This window comes from Microtus oregoni, unplaced genomic scaffold (assembly GCF_018167655.1).
Source record: "Microtus oregoni isolate MIOR12 unplaced genomic scaffold, Mior012 000019F_ref0000042, whole genome shotgun sequence".
Lineage (NCBI taxonomy): Eukaryota > Metazoa > Chordata > Mammalia > Rodentia > Cricetidae > Microtus > Microtus oregoni.
Window position 1 is genome coordinate 36,710,956 of NW_024543078.1, and position 9,909 is coordinate 36,720,864.

A 9,909-nucleotide genomic window follows, 5' to 3' on the forward strand; every position below is an offset into this window, starting at 1 on the left:
TAAGGTCATCTTCATCTGCATAAGGAATTTGAGGCCAGCCTGGAAATAGCTAAGGACAATCAAAAACTTGAAGTTGGGACTTGCCTGCCTCATCTCCACACTAGGGCCCCCAGGTTCCTCTTTTTGAGTTTATGTCCTAAAATGGGTATCTTATCTGACACACTCAGCAGGGACCCAGAGAAGCCAGGGATGAGAAGAAAGTCATATTTGGTGCAGGGTCTCACCATGAGCTTTAAGAAGCCCCTTTTCCAGGTTAGGGGGACCAGTCTGTGTCACTGTGGGGTGGTGCTCTCTGGTTCATGGTGTTTGTGACATACAGGACACTAAAGCCCCGGTAGAGAAATGATCTGGTCAGGGTTGAGACCATAAGAAAAAAAGCTCAGACTTCCACATCTGTAGCCTAGTCACCAGGGATGAGTTCCTTTTTCCTTTCCAGCCTCCCTCAGAAGTGTTTTTGGCACTACCTGCTTCATAGAAGAGCTGTTGGGCCCTCAAACAGCAGGGTTCAGATTTGCGGACACCGGACACCGTGGGAAGTGAGCGGACCCCAAGGAATGAGAAAGCCCTCCCCTCCAGTGATGTGCTCTTTGAATCTGGGCTTCTTGGCCTCCCCCATTCTCCCGCATGCAAACACTCTCCTACTGAGAGCCCTGTTGTCTATGCGGTTGAGACAAGTTAAAACGGGCTTCAAAAGTGGGTAGTGGCACACACTTGGAATCCCAGCACTCCTGTACACACACCACAAACAATAAACTGTGGAGTACTTTCTCGTCAGGACCATCAGCCCCTGAGTAACGACACGGAGGCTTCTTATTGTGAACACTTGGCTTTTAGCTTAGGCTTATTCCCAACTAGCTCTTATCTAATTAACACATATTTTTAAATCCACATTCTGCCTTGTGGCTCTTTACTCTTCCTCAGTATGGCACATCTGACTTGCTTAGAGTCTGCTGGCGAGATCCATGGGCCTAGATTCCTCCTCCCAGTTCCTCTTCTCTGCCTGGAAGTCCCACCTATTCTCTCCTGCCTAGTTATTGGCCTTTCAGCTATTATTAAACCAATCGGAAGGTGACTTAGGCAGAGACATATCTTTACAGCGTACAAAAAGATTATCCCGCAACAATTTTAAAATCGGAAGTAATACTTTTTAATTGAAAGAAGCTTGGTGGATAATGGGTTAAAAATCCCAGAGGAATATAACTCACAAGAAGCCCAAATTCCTCCTCTTAAAAGAGAGAGAGAGAGAGAGAGAGAGAGAGAGAGAGAGTTTGACTCAATTTCCCTCCCATAACTCTTTTTGGAGACACTATCTAAATGTCCCGGATTTTGGTCCTCTGCCTGGAAGTCCCTATCTATAGTCCCTGTCCTTCAACTTGGGCTGCTCAGCAGCGATCTACGAGCTCCCACGGCATCAGAGTCATCAGAAGCAAGTGTGACAATGTAGATTCCTGGTTCATCCGGGACGGAGGTCTGATTCAGGTCTCCAGTGGGGACTGGCTTATTTTCACCTTTGATGGTTGTGAAGGGATCTGAAACACTTAAGGCCATACGGGATTATGACCACCAGAGGGTGCTGCGAGCCGAGCTATTGGTCCCGCTTTGCGATCTTGTTTTTCTAGGCAGGTTGTCATCCAGGACTTGTTAAGTCAGCTGACAGAGCCAGGTGATGCCTGTACAGCTGGGCGGGAGCTTCCCCAGAAATCCAATGACTGGAAAGAAGCTAGGTTCCAGGATGAGCCTTGATTCTTGATCACCTGGAGCAAGTTATGTTTGGAATCGCTCTCTGGGGTGAGGGACTTAACCTATCCTGAATTCAGAGAACATCTCTTTTTCGGATGGGATATCTGAGACCCACCCAGGAACAAGATTTTAGTGACAGCTGCTCTGCTTCTCGGCCTAGGATTCTGTCGTATGAGCCCCAGGAAGTCCAGCTGTGAGTCACCTCAGAGTGCCCAGAGAGCAGCATACGGGGTCGGCTAGCCCGGGATGGATGTCAGCCCGAGGTACCCTGCTTCTCGTAGCTGTGGTTAGCCCTGGTGATTCATTTCCCCTTCTGCTGGCCTAGAGGGGGCGCCGCCCTGGTCTGGCAGGGGAGAAAAGATTTAGAGGGGAGTGGAGAGGTAACAAGATGAGGCAGTCTTAAGGGACCACGTGGTCCAGCTCGGCTAAATTCCAAGGTCTCTGGAGACATTTGTGGTCTGGGGTCAGGAGTCGCTCTTCATCGCCCTGCTTCTTGACGACAGCTTTGGGACATCTCTGCAGAGCACACCAGGGTTTCCAGCGCTGGATACTTTAAGGGAGGCTCTTGTAGGTGCTGGAGACGTTGGTGGATTCCCGTTGGTGGCGGGTACGGCCGACACTCCCCACTAAGGGACTTTGCCCGCAGCTGCTCAAGCGGAGCCAGAAGGCGCAAAGGCTGTGGGAGGGGCTAGACGTCCTCTGGGCTCCGGGGCGGAGCCTCGTGGGGTGGGGCCGACTGAGCCCAACTTTCCGGGTGGAGCGCCGCTACGGTAGCCGCGGAGAGGGCGGGGTCGGGAGTGCAGAGCGGCGCGGGCGCGCAGGGCCGGACTGGATCCCCGCGCTCTACGCTGCCAGCTCCCGAGCCGAGCCGCAGCCAAAGCAGCCAGAGCAGCTAGAGCAGCTAGAGCAGCTGCAGCCAGGCCGAGCTCGCAGATCCGCGACCACCGGCCTGTTCTCTCCTATTCTTCGCGCTGTCGGAGGCGAGAGGGACTGGGGGAGCGGCGGCTGCCCACCTTTGCTTCCAAGCTCGGTGCGCGATCTCCTCTGTCCTGTCTGGTCATGGCCTGAGCACCAAATACGGAGGTCGGGGTCAGTGTCTTCACTCTGACGATCTGGGGGCCGAAGACGATAAAAACCAAGAGGATTCTATGTAAGAGCATCGCGTGAGCTTGGGGCGTGGAGGAGAGTGAAAATTTCCCCTGATACAGGAGGTGCCAGGGCTTACGAGGCCTGGGAGGGTACCAGGGAGTCCGGCATCCCAGCAGCTACGACCTCCGTTCGGCCCTCAGGGAGCTAGAATAATCGGGTGGCTCTAGGATCTAGCTCTTGAAGCGGTGTGGTGCCTTCTCTTGTCTGAGGAACCAGGACGTGGCTCAGCGAGTCCCTGGAAAGCCTGCCTCCTGCCCCAGCCCTTCTGGTGCGGATGTGCCGCTGCCCACTGGAGCGCCATGAAGGCAGGATGACCTCAGCCGAAGCAGAGGCTGTGGCTGGAAGTGCCCGGGAGCATGGCCTCCCCAAGTGGCCTCCTGACAGGCCTCAGGTCCTTGGGCAGCCTGCTCGGGTCAGAGTGGTTGTGGCAGCCCTGGTGTGGTTGTTGGCAGGAGCCAGCATGTCAAGTCTCAACAAGTGGATCTTCACAGTGCATGGCTTCGGACGGCCCCTGCTTCTCTCAGCACTGCACATGCTGGCAGCTGCCCTGGCGTGCCACTGGGGGGCCCGGCGGCCCATGCCTCGCAGCATCCAAGGCAGAGTGTTACTGCTCAGCCTCACCTTTGGTACCTCCATGGCCTGCGGCAATGTAGGCCTGAGCACTGTACCCTTGGACCTAGCACAACTGGCCACCACCACCACACCACTCTTCACATTGGCCTTGTCTGTGCTGCTACTTGGTCGAAGACACCATCCCTTACAGTTTGCTGCCATGGGCCCGCTCTGCCTGGGAGCTGCATGCAGCCTAGCTGGAGAGATCCGGGCACCCTCAGCTGGCGGTGGCTTCTTGCTAGTGGCCACCTGCCTCCGAGGCTTCAAGTCCGTTCAACAGAGTAAGTGCCTGGTCTCCATCTGAGGAGGTGGGGTGTGTGGCTGGTATGCTCTTGTCAAGGGGGTGGCAGTGATCCTCTTTGACAGAATTCAGGGAGTTCAGGCCTCAAACTTAAGCCTTAGAGGCATAGTTAATAACAGTTGCTGGTGAAGTGTGCTCTATAACTTAGCAAGCCTTTTGTCCTACTGGGTCCTCCTACGGCCTCTCCTTGAGTTAGTCAGGTCTTTATTATCCCCATTTGACAGCTGTGGAGTCTCAGCCTGGGCCTTGTGCCAGTGAACAGCAAAGGCAATATTTGAACATGGCATTCAGAGTCTATGCTGCCTAAGCTATATGTCCTAAGATTATGAACCCAGCAGGCCAGTGTGACCTAGGGAAGGAAAGGGAAAGCAGCCAGGCTGTGAGCTGATTGGGAACACTGGTTTATCCAAGCCAGGGAAGCGTTTACTAGTGGCCACGGTGTGACAGTCCGATACTGCGTGTAGATCATCAGTTGTCACAGCCATTTCCATCTCCATCTTCACGGTACAGGGGACAGTACTGATAAGACAGTGTTTTACAGTGGGAGGGGAGAGGGGAAAGGAGGCTGTCCTGCTGTGAAGCTCAGGCTGGCCTCAAACTTGTGATCCTCCTGTCTCAGCCTTCTGCCAAAGAGGTGTATGGTTGTCCCAGGGTCACATGGCTCCCCGGACTCCCACGTCTGGTTTGTGTGACTGGGTGGTGGCTATCGGGAGTGGGCAGCAGGACTCAGAGTTGAAGTAAGGTGCAATTGTCCGCCCAGCTCCAGTATGCCTGGGGTGGAGGCTGACTTCCTGTCTGGGCGGCTGAGGGGCGTTTGAGTCATAGCCCTACCCTCCCTCCACCTTAACATAAGGAAGAAGTAGGAGAGTCGAGAATGGAAAGTAAGGGGTTTCCGGGGCGCCGAGTATGGTTGGGGCAGCCTCCAGCTGAGGAACGGTGAAGTGTGGACTCTGTCCTGCCTGGCATCTTCAGCCGGGACCCAAAGGCCCTGTCCCCATCTTCACCCTAACCCCATGGGCGGGGTGAAAGCCCGGTCTATTTTAGCCTCAGGTTACATGAGCCGAGCCCTGAGCTGGGCCTTGAGTTGGTTCAGGGAAATCCAACCCTGTAGGGCCTTCCTGGGCAGGGACACCGAGCAGAGAAGGCTCCAGCTTCTAGGCCCACATTGCACCTGCCAGAGCCAAGAACTATTCATGCTGGGCTCTGGGCAGCTCCTGTCGGTAGGAGGGGCTGTGACTAGCCAGGCATCAGGGCATTCAGGCATGTTTATAGCGGCATGTTATTGACACCCAGTCTCCCCTAGGCTTGTGCCAGCTCCCTTCTTCCCTCTCAAGGCTCAGTTTCTTACAGTAAGTGTGTTGGGTGCCCTCTTCTTCGCCAGCTATGGGCTATTCAGAGTTATTGGTCACCCATCTGCTTCCCAACCCGACAGGCTTTGGGGCATTTCTATCCTCAGCACCTGACCTGGGGTCTGGCATAGAGAAGAAATTAAAATGATGTCTTTAATTGGTGGTTTTGATATCAGTTGACATCAGATGGGTAAATAGATTAGGCTGCATGCATTTGGGCCAGGTGCTAAAGAAAGCTAACGGTTCCACCAACAGAAACGGGAGCCTCGCTGAGGTGGGGGAGTGGACTGGATCCAGGGCTTGGAATGGATTTTTAAAAAGAGGAAGTTTCTCTTTGCTAGAGACTCTTGGGCCAGATTCAGACTAGAGGATACAGATGTTCCCTGGTGCTGGATCCCTCCCTGAGATCAGATGCCACGAGAACAGGGGCCAGGGATCCAGAGAGTGAGCGCAGGCGGCCAGAGAGTCTCTGCTCTCCAATGTGGGCCAGCTACAGGCTCAGTGGAGAAATGCCACCCTCATACCCAGACAGGCAAGGGAGTGAGGTGCCAGCCTGCCAAACCTGTTGTCGTCTGTACCCACCTGTGTTTCATAACCTCACTTGGTCCTCATCCTTTGAGCCCGCAGAGGGAGGACACTTTGCAGGAGGGAAGCTATAGAGCAAGGTGGGCACAGGTATGGTGTGGGCTCGAGAAGGCTGTGGAGGGAGCTGTGCACGGCCATGGCAACAGAGCAGGAAAGGGCATCCTGAGATGGGACACAGGCTGTGGCAGAGCCCTGTCAGTCATCAGGAGGAGAGCTGGGGGGTCAGCTCCTGTGCTGGGTAAGGTACACTGGGTGTGTATGCTGTTCCTCCCCATGCTATCCATGAGGAGACCAAGACAGGGAGCTGACTATGTCACACATCCAGGGAAGAGACAAAGTGGAAACAGGACAGGAGGTGAGGGTTTACATAGGTCACTGCTGTGCGTTTGCAGCAGGGGTGACGTGTTTTCAGATGCTGACGTGAAAGTGCCTTTGAAGCAGGCGTGGAAGAGCATGCCTACAATCCCAGTACCCTGGGAGGATCATGAGTTCAAAGCCAGCTGGGGCCACAAAGTCAAACTCTGTCTAGAAGCAGAAAAATAAAATACCTTTTCAGCCTGGCATGGTGGCACATGCCTGTAATCCCATCACTTTAGAAACTGAGGTAGGAGTGCCTCAGGGATCTGTAGAGTGTTCTGGGCCAGCATGAGTTACATGGAAGGCCCTTGGCTCAGGGCTAGTGAGGCAGTTTTAGTGGGTGAAAGCATTTGCTGCACAGATGACCTGAGCTTGATGCTTAGAACCCACAGAGGAAGGAAAGAACCAACTCCTGAAAGTCGTTCTGTGACCTCCACATATTCCACATATACACACACATACATCACACAAACTGTGTATGTGTGATCCACATATACACACATCATACACACACATACATCACACAAACTGTGTACGTGTGATCCACATATACACACATCATATACACACATACATCACACAAACTGTATATGGTCTACATATACACACATCAGACACACACATACATCACACAAACTGTGTATGATCTACATATACACACATCATACACACATACATCACACAAACTGTGTGTGATCTACATATACACACATCATACACACACATACATCACACAAACTATGTGTGATCCACATATACACACATCATATACACACATACATCACACAAACTGTGTATGTGTGATCCACATATACACACATCATACACACACATACATCACACAAACTGTGTGTGATCTACATATACACACATCATACACACACATACATCACACAAACTGTGTATGTGTGATCCATATATACACACATCATACACACACATACATCACACAAACTGTGTGTGATCTACATATACACACATCATACATACACATGATGTAATTTTTTTAGTGTTAAAGACCCCATTTCAACCTCGATCCTGTTTCAATCTCTCTCCCCTCAAAAAACCCCATAAATAAAAATGCCTTTGAGGGGGCTGGGACTATGTAGCTCAGCGCTAGAGAGCTTTCTTAGGGAGGGAAGCCCTGGGCTGGGTCCCAGCACCAGAAGGAAACAATAGAATGTCTCTGGAAAAACAGAGGATGGTGAAGATGGGCTGGCAAGGGTGGGGTTACTGAGGAGTCAGCACAACAGGCTAACGTTTTACGAGTTAGTCACTTCTGCCACGGCAATCGCTGCCCTTCTGTGGGCTGCAGGGAGGGGGAGGTTTGGCAGGATGAAGGACAGGTGCAGGGGCTACCCCGGAGGGTGAAGTCCACCTGAAACCGGACCCTTTCTGTCCTAGTGTCTTTCAGGCCCAAGCCTCAAACAACTCCTCAGGTACTAACTTTGGAGTGAATGAGCAGAGGCACTCTACTCCTTTCTAGAAAGGCTTGAGCTGGAGAGACTCTTGCCTAGAGAACCCAGCCCAGACAGCAAGATGAATGGAGAGGGGAATAAGTGCCATTTCCTGTTCTAAACATGGGGTGTGAGTAAGCACTGTGGGGCTCTTTGGAAAGTGTGTGTCAGGAAACAGATCTAGGGGGCCCAGGAGGACACCAGTACCAATTGTCGTCTCTCTTCTACTAAGACTTGGAGAAGGCTCTGTCTGGTCTCTGTCCTTGGGTACACACAGCCATTTCACCCTGTGTCGGCCTTTGATGGTCGCAGTGGTATGGACATAGGCACATACAACCACGCGGGCAGCGGAAGCCCTTCTTTTCCTTGGAAACCTAAAAGGCTTCTGGATTCATCTTGACAGGCCCCACTATTGGTAGTTTTTTTGTTTTTGTTTGTTTAGATTATACGCAGATTATGAAGCGAGACATGGTGGCGCACACTGTGATCCCAGCATTTGGAAGTGGTGGGGGTGTAAATACAGTGTTAGACAAGCGGAGGAAGAATTGAAGGCAAGCCTCAGCCACATGGAGAGCTCGTGGCCAGCCTTGGCTGCATGAAATCATAAAACATCTTTTAAAAAAGAAGGCAACCAAACACCCTGATTTGAGATCGTAAACAGTGAGTGACTGCCAAGAGCCAACAATGGCTGTCTTGTTGGTCCTTTGTCACCCGGCGGTCATAGCAAATGGGCGGATGACTAGTCTCACCATTTTGACTCAAAACTATTTTATCGAACTTCTTTCCTTCTTCCTTCCCCCTTCTCCTCTGCACACTCCCACCCCAGCTCCTTCGCCCTTTCTTTCATTGTAGCTGTAAGTGGTAGAGCTGGGTGCTCCGTGCTCAGTCCCTGCTTCCTGGCTGGAGTGGTAGGGATAAGTTTTATTTTCTACATCTCCTACGCATTCTCCACATTAAGGCTTTTGTACATGTTACCTTTGTGAGCTGTTACCTATAAAGGAGGAGTGGGCACAGGTCACAAGCCCAGCTGGCCTTGCAAGTGACACCTCACATCAGGAGCCACTAACCCTGCTGAGTGAGGGCCGGCTTCCAGGAGGCTGGGTCATGAGGACGGGGTGTTCAGGGCTGGCTCTGGGTGCTGCCTCGATCCCAGTGATGACAGCCACTTTTCCTGGTTGCAGGTGCTCTGCTGCAGGAAGAGAGGTTGGACGCGGTGACGCTGCTGTATGCCACCTCTGTGCCCAGTTTCTGCCTGCTGGCAGGTGCTGCTCTGGTGATGGAGGCTGGAGTGGCCCCACCTCTGGCTCCCACTGACTGTCGCCTCTGGGCCTGTGTCCTGCTCAGCTGCTTCTTGTCTGTGGTCTACAACCTGGCCAGCTTCTCCTTGCTGGCACTCACGTCCGCCCTCACCGTCCACGTACTGGGCAACCTCACAGTTGTGGGCAACCTCATCCTGTCCCGGCTCCTGTTCGGCAGTCACCTCAGCGCGCTCAGCTATTTGGGCATCGCACTCACCCTTTCAGGAATGTTTCTTTACCACAACTGTGAGTTCGTGGCCTCCTGGGCAACCCGTCGGGGATTGTGGCACAGGGACCAGCCTGGCAAAGGTCTTTGAGACCTGGGGGAGCACATGAGCCATACCTGGACAGTCCTAACCTGACTCTTAACCATGGACAATGAGGTTAAGTGGAGAGCTACTATGTCTGCCAGGCCAAAGAGAGGAGGTGCCTTCTAGAAGGGCTGCCTTCAGAGAGACACCCCCCCTCGCCCCTGACAGCCTCACCTGTTACAGCAAGGCCCGCCACTGGATGGTGGGTCCAAGTCTGGCATGTGTGCCTGCCAGATGAGTCATTATGATTAGGGTCAAGTATTACAATGAAAATTGCTGGGCAAACTTAGAACACCTCAATGTGTTATGAAGACAATGCCCAGTGGTTGCACAATCTTTCCTCCGGTGGGGGAGGCCGTGAGGCACACCACAGAAGGCTTCTTCATTGCTGGGCTCCTCTAAAAACTTGGGGTAGCCTGTGCCAACTTCAGGTAGCTACTGTAGCCTCACTCCAGTGCTTCCTCCTCCCCTGGATTTGGGTCTTCCATCCTCAAATAAACTATTTTTGCTTGGACATCTGTGTCATTCCTTGGGGCTACAGTCAAAGGGACATAAAGGGAGTGGCTGGCTACCGCATGGTTCTGTCTCCTTTGACTCTCTGTTGGCCTCCAGCCTAACACCGCTCTCTACAAGGTCCTCTACTGCCCAGGCTACCATTGTCCTGCGTCAGGATGGTGGTAGTGGCCCTTGCCCCCACCCCCAAATGTCCTCTCTCCTCTTAGAGAGATCTTCCCAAAACACACGTGCTCT

General features: G+C 52.7%; 1 protein-coding gene across 1 annotated transcript; it reads left to right on the plus strand.

Moving 5' to 3' along the window:
- Positions 1–1,789: 1,789 nt before the first annotated feature.
- LOC121459900 (solute carrier family 35 member E4) lies at positions 1,790–9,673 on the plus strand. The gene is made up of 2 exons (XM_041669986.1): positions 1,790–3,782; positions 8,732–9,673. The coding sequence occupies exons 1-2, from the start codon at positions 3,164–3,166 to the stop codon at positions 9,163–9,165; spliced, it is 1,053 nt and encodes a 350-aa protein (XP_041525920.1). The 5' UTR covers positions 1,790–3,163; the 3' UTR covers positions 9,166–9,673.
- Positions 9,674–9,909: the final 236 nt, after the last annotated feature.

Coding starts and splice junctions, on each gene's coding strand:
- LOC121459900 (XM_041669986.1), top strand. CDS start 3,164: ATGTGCCGCTGCCCACTGGAGCGCCATGAAGGCAGGATGACCTCAGCC. Junction 3,783..8,731: donor CTTCAAGTCCGTTCAACAGA/GTAAGTGCCTGG, acceptor TCCTGGTTGCAG/GTGCTCTGCTGCAGGAAGAG.